This window comes from Carassius gibelio, chromosome B17 (genome assembly GCF_023724105.1).
Source record: "Carassius gibelio isolate Cgi1373 ecotype wild population from Czech Republic chromosome B17, carGib1.2-hapl.c, whole genome shotgun sequence".
Classification (NCBI taxonomy): Eukaryota; Metazoa; Chordata; class Actinopteri; order Cypriniformes; family Cyprinidae; genus Carassius; species Carassius gibelio.
The window spans coordinates 10,580,883-10,604,561 of NC_068412.1; the positions used below are offsets into that span (position 1 = coordinate 10,580,883).

At 36.6% G+C, this 23,679-nt stretch overlaps 1 protein-coding gene across 1 annotated transcript in view; it reads right to left on the reverse strand.

The window, feature by feature from the left end:
- Positions 1–23,327, reverse strand: part of stard9 (StAR-related lipid transfer (START) domain containing 9) — a 46,649-nt gene extending 23,322 nt beyond the window's left edge. The window contains exons 1-7 of the mRNA XM_052580693.1: positions 23,053–23,327; positions 19,604–19,673; positions 12,911–13,039; positions 1,551–1,667; positions 1,441–1,473; positions 902–960; positions 660–772 (exon numbers count right to left, since the gene is read on the reverse strand). Coding sequence (XP_052436653.1) covers positions 660–772; positions 902–960; positions 1,441–1,473; positions 1,551–1,667; positions 12,911–13,039; positions 19,604–19,673; positions 23,053–23,099 — 568 coding nt within the window. The 5' untranslated portion in view covers positions 23,100–23,327. The remainder of the gene's footprint in view (positions 1–659; positions 773–901; positions 961–1,440; positions 1,474–1,550; positions 1,668–12,910; positions 13,040–19,603; positions 19,674–23,052) is intronic.
- Positions 23,328–23,679: the final 352 nt, after the last annotated feature.

Here is a 23,679-nt window from a genome sequence, read left to right on the forward strand (position 1 = left end):
GTCACTTCCTTTGCTGCACTGGGCTTTTTTCCTTATACACACAATCACTGGATGTTGGACAAGAAAAAGGAGAAAGAGAGAGACAAGCAGCAACCTCCCGCTCTCTCTCCTGAAGCCATCAAGGAAGTGACTAAAACTGCAATTCATTGACTGGCCGCTTGAGGCTGGCTCCAAAAGGGAGTATATCCCATAGACTCCCCATGTTAAACTGCCCAGCTTTACAGCAGAACAAAAACAGGTTTACAGCCTGGTACAAAAAAAGATTTTTGTATATATAGTTCATTTTGCCCTTCGTGACAACTGTTAGGGGGTGAATTTTTTTTTAACTCATCCGTTTAAATTATATTAAGCCTTAAAGTTCTGCATAATGAAGGGCGTGGCCACTTGAGTGACGTTGCTGCAGGTGGGCGTGGCTCCAGCGACCACGCTGCAGTGGGAATTGAGTAACAAATGCAAACACTCAGGAACGAGTGACTTATGTACACAATTACCTCTTTAATAAAAATACCTTAACATTCAATCAAACATTATAAAACAGTGAGCGCTTTCCTCATGTTTTCATTAGTACTGGTTACACAAGGTAATTTGGCTTCACCACAATTCTTTCTACAACAAATCAGCATAAAGGGTATTTTACATTTGCTTTTGTGACCACTCACCCTGCACATAAGGCCCCTTCTCTGGGTGTTCTCGAACCCTCAGGGGTGCTGGCTTCTTCTGCTCCGCCCCTCTCAGCAGATCACGCACACGCTCATTATAGATCTCTAAAAAACTGAGAGGGAAAATGAGGTTGTGATATGCTTTTGCTTACAAGCATACTTCTTGCTTCATTCTCAGGATTGGCTTGCTGATACGGTTGCGAAAGAGTCAAAGAAAAAGAAACAGAGGGTTTCCTTCTCACCTTATTTCAACTCTACAGCTCTGTCCATCTGCAGACTCGACTCCAGACCTAAAAAGACCCTTTAACAAAGGGTACAAAATAGGCTTATTAGGTAACCCCATTATCATTCATCAAATCATTTACTCGCCCTCATGTCATTCCAAAACCATACAATTTTCACTCTTGAAAGCACAAATGAAGTCATATTTGATGAAACCTGAAAGATTTCTGTTCCTCCATTAAAAGTCCATGCAACCAAAAAATGTATGCTTCAAAAAGCTCGAAAGACATCATAAAAGTAATCCATATGAATCCAGCAGTGTAATCTAGGGCCCTATAAAATTCACTAGATTTTTCCCCAAATTCCATTTTTTCCATTTGAATTCCCTTTTTTGCCTATTTTAATTATTTTAAAACGTGTTTTAATGGTTCAATTAAATGGTATTAATCAAAACCCGTTTCTAATTAATTAACAAAACCCATTTCAAATTTTCCATTAACCTAATGATGACAGAAATGTAATTTTTGGGTGAACTATCCCTTAAATGCCAGTAACTTACTTGACAGATCCTTGGTGTCAGTCCAATGGAGTCCTGCACAGATTAAGAGGAGACATTAGGTTGAAATAATGCTTCACCATTGTCTTTATCTCATACAAGTATTTACTTACTGGAGTGCCCATCATGGTGTAAGTTTTCCCTGAGCCTGTCTGTCCATACGCAAACAGACACACATTATACCCCTCTGAAGCTCCAGACAGGACACACACACCAAGGTCTTGAAACACCTACAGGAAGAGAAAGCACATTTTTAAAAGAAAAGCATTTTTTTTAATTGTAATCTCTATGAATAAGTCTAATGTTCTGACACACGGGTGAAATTCTTGTTCTATGGGTTTGTTGACAGAATGTGATTGTTGATCTGTGTTTATTCGATAGAAAGAGAGCGAGCCAGTTCTCTGAAAGTTATGTTTGTGCAGGTTTGGAGCAAAGAGAATGTGCTGCGTCTGTTTGCCTGAGATTCTCAGAGTGTGTGGAGATCAAACTTCTTCCGTTCTCACTGTAAGGTGAGGAGAAATGAAAACACAGAGACCTACTGCTCTCTCACCATCCCCACTGTGTACTGCATTATTTTCCTCTTTCTCTTCCTTCAGTCTACTTTTCTTCAGAATTATTCAACCCCTGTGTCTTAACGAAATCGCTTTGAAAGAATGTTCCACTACGCTGGCATTTGTTTTATATTACGCTTCATCTTGGCACATGTCTGGTCAGAGCAAAGTTCTCAATCAGCACTATTCTAAAGAGTAGTGATGCATCAAAATGGCAGCAACCAAAAATATTCGGCTAAAACAGCAAATAAAAAAAATAAAAACTTTTAGCCAAAATAGTTTTGGTGGGCCGAAACCACTGACCGAAACAGAAACGTTTAATTAGCTTTTCCAATATTGCATTTTGACTGTGTCAGCGTCTCTTTTATGCACGCAGTATGGACACACTTCATTGTGACCAAAAATGATGCTAGAGTAGCAATATGTAAAATTTGTTCGGCTGAAATATTGAAAAGTGGTTTATTGTCAAATAATATGATTACGACTGGTTTCATTTATCACTTGAGAACACAACACACTGAAAAGCAAGCAGAAGCTTTATTATCAGTTTCTTTTTTGGGGCTAAATGAAAACTTTAATTTGGGTTTCAGTAAAAAATGTTGATGCATCACTATTTTACAGAGACAAGCTTCAGTATAACTACTGTTCATAATAGGGCTGGGGAACAGTTTAAAATTGAAAATTAAAGGAAACTGAATAGTTCAAAAACTAATATTAGGTCATCATTAATCACAATATGTAACAGATTTTACTTAGACTAATCTTTTCACCTAATCTGTTTATTAATTTCACAAAACTGGTCTGAATGATTAATTCACAAATCTGACTGGTGTTTTCCTTGGTACAGTTAACAGGCCACAGGAAGGGAGGATTATTATGAATTGCACATTTAACACATGGACACGTTTATGGTAATTTTATTTATAAAAGATTTAAAACCCCATTTCCCATTCATTGTAACTTTACATTATTTAAATTCCTCCATTTACATTCCACAGAAAATCATACAAGTTTGGAGCAACATAAGGGTTTTTGGGGTGAACTATGTGCCTGTTAAACTGTCTGACACCATGGACAAGTACAGTAAGAGAACAACCCCTGTTATAGTAGTGTAACTGTGTAGATTGGTAATAAAAGAACCATTGTAGATCTCAGAGAGAAAGCATGTACACATTGTGATAATGTTTAACAGCTAACACATGAGAAACAAATCAAAATCTATAAGACTGGCCAGAAAAATGGCACTGTAATGTATTCTTTAAACAGCCTTGCCCTCGTGCCAGCTCTTAAGGGAAAAACAGGTTAATGCTCAACTGCCAAACGATTGTTTTTTACACACCTTTGTCTATCTTCATGAACTTTCAAAAGCATTACAAACACTAAATGCATAAAACACAGTCTTATTGTGTACTACAGGTGTGGGAGAGTGAAAGTAATTTGACCTTCACGTCCATTGAAAACCCAGTGAGTCAGCAAAACAAGAGACTCTCTCAGGGTATTGTAACCCAGGTATGTATTTGGCTGAGATGAGAAGAGTCCTGGGGCTGTTGTGGTCTCGGTGTAGGGTGTGAATAGAGGCTAATTGGGATGCTGTCTGCAGGGAGAGTGGATCAGCATCTAGCAGCCACTTCTGTCTGTCTCACTCTAATTAGCCTGAGCTTCTTCAGCTTGAAAGAATCAGTGAGGGAGCTTGTTAGAGGAGTCCATCTTAACTCACTCTCCACTGAACTCTGCTCATGTAAGATGCTTTTTTTCCACTGTCACAGCACGTTCTTTTAATTTGCTCTCCTTGTAACCACTGGACTCTTGCCTGAGCTAACAACTTTTTAAACAGCAATGTGCTTAGGGTGGGTAGTAGTGAACTGGCACACAACAATTAATTTGTCTAACTTCACTTAAAGCAAAATTTGTTCACTTTTGCAAACAATAAAAAAAAAATTAGAAGCAGCATCAAAAAAGTAGGAGTTTTCAGAGAAGGTAATGATAAACGGAAGGAAGCACACGCACAGAAATCAGCTGTGAGTACTAAACTCTTTAATGTCTTATTGTGCTTAAAGTTAAAAACACACACAAAAACAGTTGGTTATAATGGAAGTCCGTTTCCAATACACACACAAAAAAAAACATGGTAATTGCTACTTTTTTATCTCACAATTCTTACTTTATATCTCAGAATTTTGTAATTGTGAGCTATTAGGTCAGAATTGACAGTAAAAAAAAAAAAAAATTGAGAGTTATGAAGTAAAAATTGCGAGATATAAACTTGCAATTCGGAGAAAAAAAGGTTATATCTCACAATTCTGACTTTTTTGAGAAAAACATCAGAATTGCGAGATATGAACTCACAATTCTTAGAAAAAAAGTCACAATTACCTTGTTTTTTTTTGTTTTTTTCAGTGGCGGAAAAACAGGCTTCCATAGTTATGTCTGTGACGGTAAACAGCTGGGAAAGAAATTCCATGTTTCTATTAGATCTGTGTGGCAGCAGTGTAATAAACAGTAAATTAATCAATAAATCCACTGCTCTCTTGCCTCCTTTGAGGCTGGGACTTTGTATAATGTTCTGTGCTCACCTGTGCAGCCAAAGTCAGAACAGTTAGCAATCTTTGCTTGAACTTTTGCCATGACGTTAGAACTGGTATGCTGTTGTCCCTTACGAAACACAATGGTGGTGACGTGGATGGAAACGAGCAGATTAATGGTCAGTAAAATTATAGTAATATCCACTTTTTAAGTCACGGGGGGAGCTAAATCTGACACACTTATTTCACAGGTTTTCAGAGAAAGGCTTGCCAAGGGTTGGGTTGTTGTTTTCCATGTTGCCTGGGTGGAAGCACCGGGAACTCATTATAGCACTTAAATTGAGAAAAAGTCAGATTTTCATAATGTCACCTTTAAAAAAAGTCTCTTTCCACTTTAGTTGCCACACGCCACATTCACATTGTTGTTTTTACAGAAACCACTCAATAGGACCTCATAATAATGACAATAATAATTTAATTAAATCCCCTCTATGATTATATGTTTGTGCATGCAGTTATGAATGTGTGCATGTGTACAGCCAAAGGAAACCTTGGACAAAAGCATCTGATGTTTGCTTTCCTCCTTTTCCCTCCTCATACCACAAACAAAAACAACAGGATTTTTGGTCACAATGCATGAGGAAAGCTGAATATAGAGTTGATTCTGGACAGGAAGTTGTCCAGAAGGTTAGTGCTTCGGGCAACATGATCCCAAAGACCCCTATGAGGAGATGCTCGATTAGGGAGGAGCAAACCCAAAAGTGGGGCAGTGGAAAGGAAGAGTCAGGCGTTCTAAATTAAGGGAGATGACGTCTTTCAATAACAAACAACACTATCGTGGGTATAGTCTTGGCTTCTCGTTTAAAGGGTTTAAATGCTTTAGTCAAAGAATTAGTGAAAGAGAGGGTGCTTCAAGATGAATTATTCAAGCAGAAAAGAGGGATGGATATGAAAGAAGGAGAGAAACTCCATTAATAAACTTTTAGTGCGTAATACATCCACTTTAAAATCTTAAGACCTGTAATCAGTGTGTGGAGCGCTACAGTGGGGAGAGGCTCTTTAATGTGGCTTTCTTAATAGCCACCTCTGAAAAACTCCCTTGTTTCTTGTGAGATCTCATGGGGAGTGCCAACTGAAGCCCATCCAAGGCAAAGGCCGTCCCAGACCAAAGACCAATACGTCAGTTCTCTTGCATATACAGTACAGGGACAAAAATACAGAAACACATGGTTTATATTGCAGGAACTCGAAGAGTATCACAAAAATCAATAAAAAAATTGAATCAAAAAGTCAGTATTAAAAAACGTTATACAAAAGGTGACAGCACCAATTATGCCATACCGTTTAAAAGAAATCACAGCTTTGCATCGCAGTAATAAATTATACTTTAAAATATAAAAATATATTAAAATACAAAAGGTTTACTTTTAAAAGTAATATGTCACTATATTACTGTTTTTAGTGTATTTTTGAGTCTTGGTAAGAGGCATTTTCAAAAAAAAAATAATATAATAACCATCGCCAATTTTTTTATGATAGTGATACAAGAAATAAATATCACAATTTTCAATGCAAACAAAACAATGCAAAACAAAAAACCTGAATCCAAAATGTACACAATGAAAGTGGATGTTGATGACAACTACAAATTATAATTTTATGGTAAAAGAGCAGCTTGGACATTGTGCCGACTATCTCCTTTTGATCCATGAAAAAAAAGAATATTCAGGTTTGGAACAACATAAGTATAAATAATGAGTAAATGATGCCAGAATGTTCATTTATGAGTAGACAATCTCACTAAATCCGTGCTATTGTTGCGAACAAAGTAGAAGATCCAAATAATGTATGTGACCTTCAAACCTGCTAATAAATACACAAACTAATACTAATCCTAGTATAAATACAAACTAGACTTTGTGATAGTTATGTTATGATTTTGAGATTCCCTTTTATAGCTGTATGCGACTGTAGGGAAAGCTGGGTTAAAGGTCTGGTGGGGTGGACTGTGGGAGAGAGAGAATGACACAGAGCTGATTGGCAGGGGTTCAGCTCGCTTCTCGTTTGTCATACTTTCACAGACATTATGTGGGTCAAATTTGCAAGGGGAGGGAAAGAGGTCAGGGGATTCTGAGGGCTACATAGAGACGGCCTACAGAAAACAAATGAGCTAAAGAAAGAGAGTGAGTGAGACTGGACTGGAGTTTCAGCAGGAATTCCAAAACTGTTGCTGCAATTAGCCAATGAGCCAATAGGAGGCTAAACTACAGGATAAAAAAGGACACAAATCCAGTGGAGTTTTCCCCCCAATCTCCTCTTCCCAGTCTAATGAAAGCGGCCCGTATCGCAGCTGGTCTTTTTAGGGCAAATGACTTAAATCCTGCAGCAGAATTTAAAGTCCACACCATAGTAATGAAGAAGTACATATACTAAAAACTTTGGAATCTGTACATAAAAATAAAAAAAAAATGTAATGTTATTTACTTCTGTGATGGCAAAGCTCAGTGTCACGTGATCCATCAGAACTCATTCTAATATGCAGATTTGGTGCTCAAATCTGTATATGCTCAAGTAACTTTAAAAAAAGTTATTAACTTATTAACATTTATCCTTTCAGGAGTCTTTGATGAATATAAAGTTCAAAAGACACATGTTCATTTCTGCGTCATTGAAAAAATGGATTTTACATGGTCAGTCTGTGTGTAAAGATGTTTGTGGGGATTTTCTTCACGCCACTGACACAGAAACCCTGAAATACCAAGAGCATAATGAAGTCATGCACTGTATCCAAAAGAAAAAGAGGGAGGGGGGAGAGAGAGAGAGAGTGAGTGAGTGATAAAGAGAAAGAAGGAGGGTAAAAACACAAAGCTGACTTCACTTGGAAAAGAAAACCAGCATTGTGCTCCAGCTCTGGACCGATGACATCCTCTCAGCACAATCTGTCTGTGAAAAATTATTTACTGAAGCAGCTGTGCTGCTGGCAAGAGCGGAGCTGCAGCTGAAAGAGACCCCAGTGCCCTTCACCTTCCTCTACTTTACACTCATCTTTTGTTTAATGTCATATCTCAACTCACTCAAAAACTGTCAAGCTGTGAAAACCTGAGAAAATCAAATCAACTCAAACTGAAATAGAAGAGATTTAAGGGGCACATTTCATGAAAAAAATGCGTGTGCTTTTAATATGAAGCTCTGCAAATAATAACTTTTGAAATAGTAAAAAATTATGTGAATGCCTAGACATGGATTTTTTTTATAATTGTAAAGAAAAATGGCTTTGAAACATCAGAAAATGCAAGTTAATTTCACAAATGGTTAAAAAGAAACACAAGCAATTCAAGAATGAAAATTCTGTCATTAATTACTCTCACTCATGTCGTTCCAAACCTGTAAGACCTTTGTTCATCTTTGGAACACAAATTAAGATATTTTTTGATTAAATCTGAAAGATCTCTGACCCTCCATAGGTAGGAATACAACTGAAATGTTTCCAGGCCCAGAAAGGCAGTAAGGACATCGATAAAATAGTCTATGTGACATCAGTGGTTCAACCATAATCTGATGAAGCTACGAGAATACTTTTTGTGGACACAGAAAACAAAAGTAATGACTTTATTCAACAATTCTACTCTTCCAAATGACGTACCCCACCATTTTCAAGAGTATCATTGCTTTCGTCTGAATGTAAACGAGGCGCAGTGCATGCGTGTTCTACATCAGCAGCATCACGCGCATATGTTGTTTACGTGCAGAGGTCCAGAGATGTGATTTGGGGGAGGATAATTGTTGAATAAAGTCTTTATTTTGGTTTTCTTTGCACACAAAAAGTAGTAAGGAATATTTTATCGATGTCCTTACTATGTTTCTGGGTCTGGAAACATTTCAGTTGAGAACGCAGAGAGAGTCAGAGAGCTCTCGGATTTAATAAAAAATATCTTAATTATTGCTGTCAATCGATTTAAAAAAAAGTACTAATTATTCACCCATACCCATTTTTTTATTGAAAATTAATTTCGATAAGTCCCTCCTAACATAAAAGATTTCAAAAATACTTTTATATTGCAATAATTTCACATTAAACCTTCAAATTGATGTACGAACAACATAAAGACAGTATATTTTTAAGATTTGTCTAATGGCATCTATTTTTATGACTAAAGGCCAGTATCACAGATACCAGTACTACTGATGTCTACTAAAACAAGTGCTAAATTGTTTTTCCACCTAATATTTAAGCATTGACTAGCCATTCAACATTACAGTATGATCGAGAGCTATCAATTTTAACATCTATTAGACTTTAAAAAATTACTTCTAATTTAAGTTAAAACAATCTTCACATAAACCCATTATAACAAATGTACCTGTGCCCTTCAGCAAAAATATAGCCTACAAAACTGAAATTGAAGTTATCAAACACTAAATTCGAAATCAAATATAGATGAATCCTTCAAGCTAAAACAGTTATTGATTTTCTCTTTTTTCCTTTGATGAACAGACATCACAGCAGCTGGTTATTTGTATTTTTTTTTTGGCTGCTATTTCTTTAAGAGCTGCCGCTGCTGAACATAACGCGCATCTGAGACACATCGTATTTTCTCTCAATTCTCTTTACCTTTTCTGACCACTTCAGGTCTTCAAATCTCTATTAATGAGCTGACTATTTGAATCAGGTGTGTAAGATGAGGAAGACAGTGCTGGGTATATATATATACTTGTACTGGTTTTCACATAACATGTAAACATTTTACTAGTTAGACTTTTTCCAAACTATAATTCCTGACTAAATGTATAATGAAGTGAACATTATGAAGTTTCAATAACAATATACAATACTATACCATTCAAAAGCTTGATATAAATAATATAAATGTAACCAATAAATGTAACTGTAACAAATGTAACAAACATTGCTGTTCTTTCAATTTATCCCCTGAAAAAATAATCTCAGCAATTTTCAACATTAATAATAATAATAATAATAATAATAATTTTTTTTTTTTTTTTTTTTTGAAGAAAATCAGATTATTAAAAGGATTTCTGAAGGATTATGTGACTGGAGTAATGATGTAATGAGTAATGAAATTTTTTAAAATCAAAAACACAATCATGTACATACATGCTACTCACATATTATTATAGCTCATTTTGTGCTGATTACAGTGAGATTAGACTTTTAGATATTTATAAGAAACTGAAAAAAGCACAAATGTCAGGGCATGACAAAACTTCTGCAGGCCCCAAAAAATACCCTTAGACCTCAGAGGGTTAATCGCCTTTTTGCTATCTTCATGACTTAACTGACCACAGCATTGCATGCACATAGTTTATTTCATGCTTTGATATGAAATGATGCAGGCTACAGCACGTGGCGGCACACGCTCCAAGCACAGCACCGCTTTCGCACTCGCGCCTGATGCTGAAGTGAATTTGAAGCACATGTCTGAACCGTCTCCCGTTTGATGTGGTCCTAAAGACGTTCTGTGATTACATAAATGCACTTCTTGTCAAGAGAAAGAGATACGGAACCAGCAATTGTAAGTGGGGTGGCCAACCCTATAGCCCTGTCCTTGCGTTAAATATTTTTATTGCATTAAAAAAAACTATCCCTTTGAAACTATTTATTTTTACAACCAGAGTGCACTTACATTTTGCTTAAAAATCTGCACGAAAAAGAAATCCACTTTACATATTTTCTAACTTGATTTCATTGTGAGAAATTATGTTTTTATTTATTTTATTTTATTTTTTAGCTGGACCTTCCAATCATTTAGTCTGCATAAACCCTTCCCCTTTCCTACAATCAACAACAAGCTCATATTCATTCAATCAACAACCAATTTGGTGCACTGGTTCAACTAGTTCCTTAAAAAGAAATAACTCAAGAGAATAATTTAAAAAATGGTTCTTTTGTTATAAAAGTGTGCACTTAAAGTATTACCTATGGTTTAGATGCCGTTTAATCCAATACCCAGTAATGCATTCAGGATGTGATTCAGCCTTGCCTTCACAACAGCTGGCTTCCATTACCCATCTTTATCTATTCTGCTCCGAGGCCTGATCAGCCTCTCCATCCTGCTCTCAGCCCTCTGCTTTCTCTTCACACATGGACATATACAGATAGACATGCTCCTCTAAAGACAACCACCAAACTTTTAGTCACAAAAAAAACCCAGAAAGTATATTCCCACATGCACAGAGAGAAGAGCAGGGAGTGGCAGCTGGCTTCTAAAGGGAAACAGTGGGGGAGAAGTTGGAGAGAAGGAGCACGGCTGGCTTCCCCTCCACTGAGGCATCTCTAGAGACCCCACAGGAAGGAGAGGCTCCAGTCTCATTCTGTTGCTTGCAGTCACAGAGAACAGCAGTTTACAGGAAGATCCAATTAAGGAGCAACATGTGCGACTTCACAAGACTTTTCACTAAAAACCAATTAAACTAAATTGGATAAAACGATTCAAACTTAATATTAAATGAATGATATTTAACTTAAAAATATATATGCAAGCGAGCTGAACAGAGAAAAGCATTTATCCTGTCTGTAATGTGGTATCTTACTCTTGCAAATATTTACATTCAAAAACCAAAGTTTCATTTAAAATCCCAGTTTCTAGAGTTATTGGTACTACACTAAAACTGTGGTAACTTTGCATCAGCTATTAATGTTGTTACAAAATTAGAGTCTGTGTGAAATGAAAGACTTACTTCACTTGTGACATGTTTCTGAGGGAACCGGCGTAGTTGTTTTTTTTGTTTTTGAGGGAAATAGTTCAAGGATGTTTGTCTAGAGCGTCAAACTGATGTCAGCAGAGAAGAAACATCAATACAGAAGGGAAGTTTCAGATTTTGATTTAAGTTTATAAAGACCTGTAAATGAACTTTCATGGATGAACTGATCATCACAAGACTAGTAATGTACACTACGGCTTAAAGTACACTTCAAATTTGGCATGAAGACTTTTGTAGACAGCTACACACCTTTTGAAGTATGCCATACTTGATTTGATAGCATGCATAAACGCCAGCAGTCAATTATTATTTCATGTGGACTTTAAACTAAATGACGGAACAATTCTGTAAGCTAGTACACTATTTGTATTAAAAAATCATGCTCACAAGGTGCTTTTTGGGACATCAAATCATAAAGCAGAAGATTTGACACACTGTGAGGTTGATCACAGTGCACCCATGATGATGAGACGGTCTGGAGTTTAGATGGGACTCCGTCCAACAGGACTCCAGAAAGAGGTCAGTTTCTTTCTCTCGGACCAGACTTTGCAACAGGCCGCCCAAGGAATGCAAGCTCTGGGCTTCTGCCGTAAAGCTCTGACTGGGCAAAATTGAAAGAGAGGAAGTGAGAGAAGAGAAAGAAAAGTGTTGTGGAGACAAGGCCATCCTCTGTGCATGGGCCATCACAGCTCACTCTTTCATACAGTGTGGACAAAGACACTCTGAAGGGAACACCAGGGCGTGACTTCAGTTCGGTTGAAGAAAAGCGTTTGGCTTCTCTCCTGAGACCACAAGAACATGAGATGCAGTGGGATGGGGAACAAAAACCCACCATAAAGTCTCGAGATATGTTTTTAAAAAGTTGAACTTACATTAATTTTACATGGCTTTCTAAACATGCGTCGTCAGATGCCAAAAGCACTGTCAGATTTTACTTTCACTATCACAGTGAAAGAATTTCACAGGCATAAGTTTGACTTGCACAAAGTTTGCACGTTGCTTGTATGATATCCACTGGCTCGCCTTCACGGTTTAAAACAGAAGTAGACTATTTCCAATATTGCAATGCACTCGGGCTACAACCCGAATAGTCAGATATGGCGACGGCGTGGACACACTCTGAGTGCACTGAAACACGGCAAATAATCCCAATTAATTCACAACTTTCTTTATTACGGTAATATTCTCTTTATAATGACATTCCCAATTATAGTTATTAATGCTGTGTATTGCTGTTGTGCACAAGCTGCGTGTGATGAAGCTGAAGAGCTGAATGAACACCGGTAAACTGAAGTGATGCCAGCTTATTTAACACAGGGAAATGCTTCTCAACTACATGTGCGCACTTAAAGAGTATGTTTCTGACCTTAATGGTCCAGCCAACTTTGCACACCCACATATAGGTTAAAATAAACTAAATGTCAGGCTATGTAGGGTGGCCAGACTCTCTTCACAGAGATTATGTAAATATCTTCTGCTCTGAGCAGTGTTTTGATTAGAGATAATATTTCCTCAGACTTTTTCCTGGTGGGTCAAAGGTGTTGATTACACTATCATCCTGCAGTGCTCTGATTGTCACGCACCAGCCTCCACCCAGGACACAGGAGATACACAAGCTCATCAGTGACATCAACATCAGTGCAGATACAGTAAACATGCATGAGAGTGGAAGCTCACCTCCTCTTGTGACGCATAGTTGGGAGCCGATGGATCCACGGACCAGTAGCAGAAATCAAACCCAAACTCCATAAACTTCTCCCTGGAGTCAGGCAAGACATCTGATCGCCCGTCTAAACGCCCCTCCAACTACATTGGGAAAAAAATGGAGATAAATGGAAGACAGTTTGCTAAATAAACTATAAATTTTTTTCTTACACTTCCTGAGATCTTCCTTGCCATAGCGTCATTCTGTGGTTTGCTTTGACTAATATAATGCATATAATTTAATTAACTACATTATAAACTAACCACATGTATCACAACCACCATCACACTGGATGTAGTGTAATAACTTCTGTTAATTAATTTATTTCAAATTAATCGAAATCAAATTAATGTCAGATTGTTGATGTAAATAATAAACATGGAATCAGAAGACTACTTCACTATTTTGGTACTCTGTTGTTTTGTTTTATATCCAGATGTTTTGTTCAATCATGGGTTCCCCCAGGTAGGGGTGGGCGATATACCAGTATCCAGTAGAGATTTTGCTAATGCCACACACATTCATGCAACCCCATACCATCAGAGATGCAGGCTTCTGAATTGAGCGCTGATAACAACTTGGATTGTCCTTGTCCTCTTTAGACCGGATGACATGGCGTCCCAGTTTTCCAAAAAGAACTTTCAATTTTGATTTGTCTGACCGCAGAACAGTTTTCCACTTTGCCACAGTCCATTTTAAATGAGCCTTGGCCCAGAGAAAATGCCTGCGCTTCTGGATCATGTTTAGATATCTTATTTTTTGACCTATAGTTTTGAGCCGGCAACGGTGAATGGCATGGTGGATTGTGTTCACCGACAATGTTTTCTGGAAGTATTCCTGAGACCATGTTGAGATTTCTATTACAGTAGCATTCCTGTATGTGATGCAGTGCCGTCTAAGGGCCCGAAGATCACGGGCATCCAGTAAGGTTTTCTGTCCTTGACCCTAACGCACAGGGATTGTTCCAGATTCTCTGAGTCTTTGGATGATATTATGCACTTTAGGTGAAGGTAACTTTAAACTCTTTGCAATTTTTCTCTGAGAATCTCCTTTCTGATATTGTGCCACTATTTTTCGCCACTATTTTTGGGGGAATTGGTGATCCTCCGCCCTTCTTGACTTCTGAGAGACACTGCCACTCTAAGAGGCTATTTTTATACTCAATCATGTTGCCAATTGACCTAATAACGTGCAAATTGGTCCTCCAGCTGTTCCTTATATGTACATTTAACTTTTCCGGCCTCTTATTGCTACCGGTCTCAACTTTTTTGGAATGTGTAGCTCTCATGAAATCCAAAATGAGCCAATATTTGGCATGACATTTCAAAAATGTCTCACTTTCAACATATGCTATGTTATCTATATTCTATTGTGAATAAAATATAAGTTTATGAGATTTGTAAATTATTCCATTCCTTTTTTACTCACAATTTGTACAGTGTCCCAACTTTTTTGGAATGGGGTTTGTAGATCAGTGATATAAACACAGTAGGTCTTAAGTGAAAGCAAACAGTTGAGGAAGAGTAATGGAACAGTAATGGATCTGGGCAGCTCTTAAAGTGACAGCAGTCTAAACTTCTTGATGTCTGTCATTCATGTTAATCAGACAAAAGAGAAAACAGATCTTTCACTCCTCTTGACTAAATTATTTTGTAACTTTTATAAAAAGAAATATATACTTAATTTACACAGTGAAGAATATGCAGTGTTTTTATACTGTACGTTTGATTACTTTATACAGTGTACGTAGCATTGACTGTTTACTTGTCTATGGTGAGCTTGATTTTTTTTTAAAGAGCAGGTCATATGGGTTTTCTAAAATTATCTCTATTGCGGATTGTACGGTAGCTATTCTTCAATGTAAACAGTCTGCTAAATTTTTAATCAAAAATGTGCATGACAAATAAAGAGATTTTTTTCTCAAAAGAAAGAGTCAACTCAGAATCGCCTTAACGAGTTGTTACATTTTCTAATCTTCCACCTGTTACTTGTATACTTCACTGGGTAACACATTAGCATAATCACTGCCTGCCCAAAAAATACGAACTCTCTCTGTGTCGAGAAGATGCTGTGTTCCATATCACAGCAATACAATGCAAACCTTTTGTTGTGCTCATATTTTTATTAAGGACTGCTTCTCTAATCTTGCCTTTTATGTTCATTGGCTTCTTATCTTCTTTATATGGACCAACAAGCATCTCTCAACCACAACCTGTAAGAACAATCGATATGTTATGTACATTTTTTAATTGAGTGCTCAAAATATCTAGTTTTTAGTTTTTTTGTTTGTGTGTATGTGTGTCTCTTAATATGTAATGTATTTGATATGTATGATATTACTGTCTTACTGAAGTAGTTCTGATAATTCACTATGAACCCACTATTTCTGGCATTGTTCTAATTACTTCGTTTAATAATAAATAAGGTAATGTAGTGGACAGACTTTATAATCATTGTGAAAGTGCCGTTTATGTAGTTGTAAGGTTAATGCAGGGAGTAAAAGGCTGGTGCTCATGTGATACAGCTGTTCTCCATTATAATCAAAGGTTAAGACACGAAGCGTCTTTTATCTGTCGTTCTACAGACATTACAGTAGACATATTTTGGTATTATTCATATTTTTCAAACTGTAGTGTTTACATTTTAGCAGCTAAACTTTAGCTGTGGGCATGATTCGCTTGCATAAGTGTTAATTTTTTTTTTCTTTTTTTTAAGAACTGATTGGAGCACTATATTATTGTATTATGTATAGGTGCATGCTAGGGTTGCCAGGTTGTCACAACAAAACCATCCCAAATCCTACTTAAAACTAGACCAACAGTGTTTCGAGGGTGGTCCCCCTTTAAAAATCTCGTTCTGGGGTGTAAACTTTACGCTTTCATTCGGGGTTCCCCTGGTAAATTTGCATTCCAGTGCCTAAATATGACAACAGCGGACTTGGCAGCACAGATGGTAGCACTCGCTAACTTGCTTAAGCACTCCTCTCCAACTATGTGGTTCACAATCCCTCTGGGATTCACACCCATCTTTTTAATGAATTTCTAAAAGGTTGCTTGCTGCTATGTGGACGCTAAATAGCAATAGTGCAGCTCTTCTCAACACACTATCTAAGGTCTCATTCTTAAGTTAAATTCTGGACTTTCATGTTCAGGGTTAGTGGCTGGATTAAATCCTCAAATATGAGCGGTAGTGTTAACAACGTCACTAAAACATAAATCATATTACGTCACACAACTACTAACTGGCGCCAGTGATATCATGTTCTTTGTTGAAATAATTGAAGACATTTCACATACTTAGTTATCCGCCCAACCAAATGTTATACTGATTATACTGATTTTCCTATACAACACTTGTAGCAGCTGATAACCCTTCATTATGATTCTTTCTCATTAAATGCTTTCACAAACTACATTAGACTTTGAGAAAAGTGATTTTCTATTGAAAATCTATTTAGCTCATTTATTCGGTTACTGGGAGACCAGCCCTTTATGTGCTCAATTTTTCCACTAATAATGTTACAGTACACTGATGCCAAGAAGCAAGGCTGTGTGCCTGTAGCTTATGCCTGGGATACTCTTTAGTGGACTCAAAAGCAGCATTAATAGGAAGTAGTTAGGCTGGGAGACAAATGACTTAAGCATCCGAGCATAACCACGTCGTGCACCGACCCGTCAGCATCAAGTTATTTCCAAGAACTCAGCAAACAGAGATTGTGTATATCTCTGCTCATTATTCGTCCAGTCAAACAGATCTTCACAGCACAGCATGTGCATTTGGAGGAGCATGCAGAAACATGCCCGGGCATTGCCAACCTGTCACCCAGATAACATTACATTTGCAGTTCTGGTGTGTAATTATTCACACAATTGCAATCCTGCAGCTGACTTAATGACCTCACAATATGGCCCACAGCTTTACTAATGAGCCCCAACATTGCACTTAGCACCGTTATATTTAGACTCAATACTAATACACAAAACCAGATCTGATAATATGGCTCCACATGGCCTGGTTTCCTGAAACAATATGAAACAGGATTACATTATTACAAGTACTATATTTTATAACATGCACGATTTGTGTTGACTGCAAGTGACGTCTTCTGTTGTAAAATGTTGAGAGATTCAAACTAAAAGTTATCAATAAATAGAACAAAATGAAAAAAAAAAAAAATACAGCAAGTGACGTCACTAGCGGAAGCACAAGTGTCTGAGAGTGCAAGTGCAAGTCTGCAGCCAGACCCTTCTCAACCAACTTTTGTGAAAGGGGCTTTAGTTAACTACTGAAAATCATTTTCATTAAGACAAATTAAAATATGAATATTAGATGAAGAAACTTAAGTTAAACTTAAGAGAAAATCTGAAATGTTGGGCACTAAAATGATAAGTAAAACTTTTAAAGAAAAATATTTAAAAGATAAATTAAAAAAAATGACAAAAGCACAAACTCAACTTAAAACAAAACTGAAAATATAAAAATAATGCTCATTCAAAATAGAAATAATAACTGTAATAATATATAAAAACACTAAAATAACACTGAATGGAAAGATATTTTGCTATTTTTTTCCCCATTCAATGGAAGCCATTTGTCACTAAAACTGTTTGGTTAATGACAATGTTTAAAATAATTTCTTTTTTGTTCTACAGAAGAAAGAAAATTATACAGGTTTACAATGACATCATTTTTTGGTTGAACAATTAAACTATCTGAATGATTTTATTTTATTTTATAACAAACAATCTGATCTGGGAAACATGCACTACTTTAGTACTAAACTTTCACACTATTGTACATGAAACTGTAGTACAGACAATGTGTCAAAGCATCTGTGTTAACAACTAGGCCATGGCTTTGATAACATTGTGATTATTTCAACATTTAGGTGAACAAAGGATAAAAGACATAATAATGCATCTTTCAGACTTCCTTGGACCTCTGGATTCTCATTTCACTCTTAATGGGATTCAGTCGACTGACACACTGGGCTCATGACATTTATCACTCAGTTAATGTGACCGCTCTCTGCCCCGGGACACTAATGTCAAAAAGAACCATGATCTGATCATAGACCACTTATCCTCTTAGTGTAGCATGAACAATTAATACAATGTGAAAATGTGTTTCCTGCAGTTTTTATTGTCTTCCTTCCACACTTGTCTTCATGGCAGCCCATCTATTCCCTTGAAAACCATCTTACTTTCTTTAAAAAAAAAAAAAAACTGATGGAAAGTAAGTCTTAATCTTGCTCACATGCTCACAGCAGGTGACCAGATGTGGCTTCTGCCATTTCATTAATCTATTAATCAAGTGCTGACTGCAAGGGAGTATTTCCTGCTTCAGAAGTAAGAATGTGTCTATACATTTGAGACACACAGTTACATTAAAAGCCATTTCAGATATAGTCACTTGAAATAGATTTTCCTTTGTAACAAAGTAAAAGTATTTACTCTCACTCACAATTGCTGCTCCGGTCTCTTTTTCTTGACAACAATTGCGTTTATTTAGATGCAGAACATCTTTACTACAACATCAAATACATGCTATTCAATTGCACGCACAAAACAGTGTCGCGCTGTAACCGGTATCATTTCATATTAAAAGCGCAAATGAAACTACAAGCTTCATCATGTTCAGCAGCAGCAGCGGCAGCTCTTGAAGTAATAGCAGCCTAATAACCTAACCTGGCTGCTGTGATGTGTGTTAATCAAAGAACAAAAGAGAAAAGAAATTACTTTTGTAGCTTTAAGAATTTATCTATTTTTAATTTAGAATTCAGTGTTTAAAAACTTGATTCAATTTCTGTATATTTTCTACTTGCAAAAGAGCACAGGTAAATATGACATTTATTATAATGGGTTTATGTGAAGATTGTTTTAAGTTAACTTAAATGTAATGTTGAATGGCTATAGCCAATGGTTAAATATTAGGAAAAAAATAAAAATTTCCTAGAGACATCAGCAATTGTGGTATCAGTGATACCTTCAGTCATAAAAAAATTGTCATTAAACAAACAAGATTGAACGTGAAATTATTGCAATACAAAATTAGATTTAAAAATGTTAATGTTAAGGTGGAATTTCATAAGAAATGTGCGATTAATTAGATAACTTTATTTTAAATCGATTGACAGTACTTATATATTTTAATATATATATTTTTTGGCCTGTAGTCCCTGTAGCCATCACCACACTATTTGGTCCAGAAGCAGAGAACATCCCACCAATCAGGTTTTGAAGCTCTCTGTGCTTTTAGAAAGTGATTGATGGTAAGTGATTTTCGAAAGTGTAAGGTAAGTGTGCTACTTGTTTAGGTGTTTGGGGTTTCATGTGTAAAGAGGAAGGCGATAATAGCATGTTGCTTCTATAATCAAATAGGTTTATGCTTTTCATACATGGAATAAATAAACAAGTGAGTAATCCAGCAGGAAGAGAATCATTTTCACTATAAACTTCCTGTTGCTGAGATACTGCAAGTAGCCATCTAACCCGGACACCGCCTCCTCTTTGAACTCTTACAGCAATGTCAACAACTGACCATTTCTAGTGCAATTAAAAAAAAAGGTACTCTCTGGCACCCTAAGCTAAAAGATTCCACTAAATAGTTCACAAATAATCATAAATATTATGTATGAACTAATATTTAAACAAAAATGGACCTACCTTCACATTTCGGACCCTCACCACTTTGTCTTCTACTTGTACAGCTAACCGTCCTCCATCCAGACTCTCCCTGCAGAACAAAAACAAACAGTCTGATATTCAAGACACAGCTCAGAGAACTACTAAATAAACATTTACTGTATAGAACAACCATTTTCTTTTTTTCCGACAAATTCTAGTGCCTAGTTAAAAGTTTGTGACTCAAAACAGGCTAAACGCTCATTCATTACTGAACGTGAGAGTGTGGAACAACAAGTTACCAGAGTCAGAAAATAACCAGGACTCGAGGGGAAAATGCCATTTAAAGTGTCAAATATGACCTAGTTATTTGAAATATGCAGGCCTTTGTTTTTTACACTAGTGTTTTAAAGTTGAGAGAATGTATGATTTTCTTTTCTTTCCTTTTTTAACTCAGATTCAGCAAGGATGGATTAAACTGATCAAGTGACAACATAGACATTTACAATGTTACAAAATAATTCTATTCGTTTAAACATTCTATTCTTCAATGTATTCTGAAAAAAAAATGGAAGTAATTTCTTCCCCTAAGATAACAGTTCTAAATTGATATTATACTTTTTAGTTTTTTTCATATTGCATGGTTTGGTTCACTCCAGGTTAACTATAAACTTTCTAAAATCCTCCGAGGCATGTAAATTTGTCTGTGATCATATCCAGGCCCATATTCAGACGGGGCAGGGGAGTGAGAGGCCGGGGGTCTGGGGGATTCGTCTGCACAGCTCTGCTGCGCTGCATGAGAATGGAAACAGACAGCTGAAAACTCCTCCATGAGCTGCACAGCTGAGCTGAATCAGGTGTGTGTGTGTGTGTGTGTGTGTGTCAGTATGTGAGAGAGCAGCGAGGACAGCTGTGCAATCTCTACAGTATCGGGTTCCAGATAAAACTGATGCAAGAGAATGAAATCCAGTGTAGAAGCACGGCTGTGTACAAATCTAAACTCTGACAACGTGTTTGTCTAAACTTCATCTTACAGTGTGTCATTTTTCAGTGTTAAAATATTAGTTTAATGCACACACACAACTATAAGTAAGCCATTCGTACAGTATGCGGACTTTCACACTGTGTGGCTCTGAGGTGCTTTCAAAACACTGTCAGCATCAACTTCTAGTTCAACCAATGGTGTGAGTTTGTGGCGGTACCTTTTTGTTGTTGATGTCAGACTAAAAATGAAATAAATTATAAACTGATGAGAATCAAGATGTTCTACTATGGGATATGTGTTAAACTTAAAAATGAATAATAATTAACACTTCAAATTATTATTAAAATAATATCATCACTAATTACAATAGTAATAAAAATATATTATTATTGTTATTTATTTATTTGTTTTTGCTACTTAATATTTTTTGGAAACTGTGATACACTACCATTCAAACGCTTTGGGTATGAAAATAAATAAAAAATTATTAATTAAAAAAATAATTAAATTGATCAGAAGTGACAGTAAAGACATTTACACTGTTGTAAAAAGATTTCTATTTCAAATGAGTGTTGTTCTTTTGAATTTTTTATTCATCAAAGAATCCGGAAAAATATGTATAAGGATTTCCACAAAAATATTTTCTAATAATTATAATTATATTATATTAATTTTATTATAATAATTAAATAACAATTATTATTAATTTAGTACTATAATAACAGGCAAGTAATTAGCCCCCAATACAGAATGTTAAAAACAATTTTTAAAAAGGATCATGTGACACTGAAGACTGGAGTAATGATGCTGAAAAATCATCTTTTCCAATAAATGACTAATTAAAACATATTACATAAAAATGGTGACATAAATTGCAAACAGTTTTTTTTTTTCAATTGTAATATTATCAATACTAACAATATTCACTAAATTATTTTAATTAAATAAATGCAGTCATAATCATTCAAATCAAAAATAGTAATTACTCTAAACTGACCAGTAGTGTATATGTATCAAATACAAATTGTATAAAAAAAAAAATTCTAGGTGCAACTTTGAGGATGGGTTCTTTTGACGGTGTTTGACTTTTTAAGTAAGAACGTCCTACTAAACCATTCAAAACAGCCTGGCAAATGCACTAAAATCTATTTGGAACACCTCAGCAACCATTCACAATGCCATAGTATCATGGCAAGTTTTGCACAATTATTTAAAAATGTAAAAATCTACCTATTTTCCAGTTCTGTTTGCTGCTGATAATGCAGCAGATGTTACGCACCTTTAAGCAATGGACTCTCCCACTGAATGCTCAGTGTTATGAAGCTCTTACCATGTGGGTCTGTTTCACTCTACCAACGATGAATGGAGGCCCTACCCACAACCACAACAGCCTGCTTCGCCTGACACTGTATGTGTGTGTACAAACCTTTGCCTAGAAACGGTGCATTTTATAACATAATCAGTGGAAAGAAAAAATAACTCTCGTAATGAGGAGAACATGTTTACAAACTTGGATTTCTGTGCCATTCCCACACAATCCCTGCCATCTGCAGCAGCTAAAACGCTGAACTCAAACAGAAGTCTTTTTTTTTTTACAAAAGCACAAAGAGCATAAAGTCACGTATTTATTATGCGCATACTCATAAAACCAACGGCTGCCTGTTAAAAAGCCATCTTCATTTGCACAATAGAGACGGACAGCCATGAAGTCGTCCTTTGTGATGCACACTTCAGGGAGACTCTTTAAATGTCAAGGCTAGCAGCTCCGGCCAGACACACGCACACAGCTTTGTGTGTCAATCTGGGAGGAGTTTCTTTACTCCCCTGTCCAGGACCCACATACTGTAGTAATTTGGCTAATGCTGCAGGGTGGGGCAGTGGGCTCTCTTGGGGCAAACTCTGTATACAGGATACCCCCCTTTTTTTAAAAAGTTAAAGCAAAACACATCCATTAGATTTCAGTGATGCAACACATTTGTAATGCAATTCTGTAAAATTGATACAAACAGGACATTACAATTATACAGTACTGTCAGTTCCTTTTGGGGGAAGGGGTTTTAGGGGATTCAAGGAGATTTTTGATGATTATAGTACATTTATAGTGAACAAAAACAGCGTTGCTCATCATAACTTCACTTGCACTGCTCATGCATTATCTTCATGTGTGCACTGCTTATGCAAAATATATGCAATGCATCGTTATGCGTTGTTTATGAATACGCTATCATTTATTTGACGTTTTAAAAGTTTCATTACTTGTATAGTAGATCATATAGATTTGCAATATAATGAGATGTGTAAATGCAAATCTCACGCGATAGTTTTATTGAATGGCAGTTTATTTGTTTCAGTTGGCGTTCAGTCAGCGCAGGTCTATTCCCAGACATAGCAACAGCACCAACAACTCAGTGCTTTTTATGAAGTCAATATGACTGTATTCGGCAGTTTAATCATGGGCTTTTACAGATAAATAATGCAATATAAGATTCAAGAAAGCTTATCGTACCTGGAGTTCAGCGGACGGACTCGAATCGCGACTTTCACGTTTGCCATTCGTTTGACACCGGGCGGAGGAGGAGGGAAACGATGAATTTAAGTTCAGCTGACCGTTAGAGTCCATTTATTAAATCCCTCCAGAGCACTGAATTATTCCGAGCAGAGTGAGGAAAACAAGTTTTTCGGGTCATGTTATTGATATCGTCTAGACAATCACAGAGCTCATCATAAAGCCGCGGCCGCAGTTGAACTGCGCTGAAACTTCCTGCCGTCTCTACTGGAGCAGGCGAGGTTACGAATCATACTACGGCGAAGGCTTCGCTCATGAATATTAACAAGGCAGGATGACGTTAGTTCTCATGGTTCTTTCCGATTTGCTGACCGAACATTGAATTTTGAATAGGCGGGGATTAGAAAGTCAGATTTTTACCGGTCAATCCTGGAAGCATCTTTAATATTCATGAGGCAGGCCATCGCCATAGTAGAAAACTTTGGAAAAAGAAACAAAGGCGAGGTGTTCGCCTGAAGGCACGCATTAACTACACGTCTCTGCTTTATTATAATCTCGTGTACGCTAATTAGGCCAATCGTTTTTCCGCTTTTAAAAGCATATGCACAAATGTTGAAAATTAAGGGC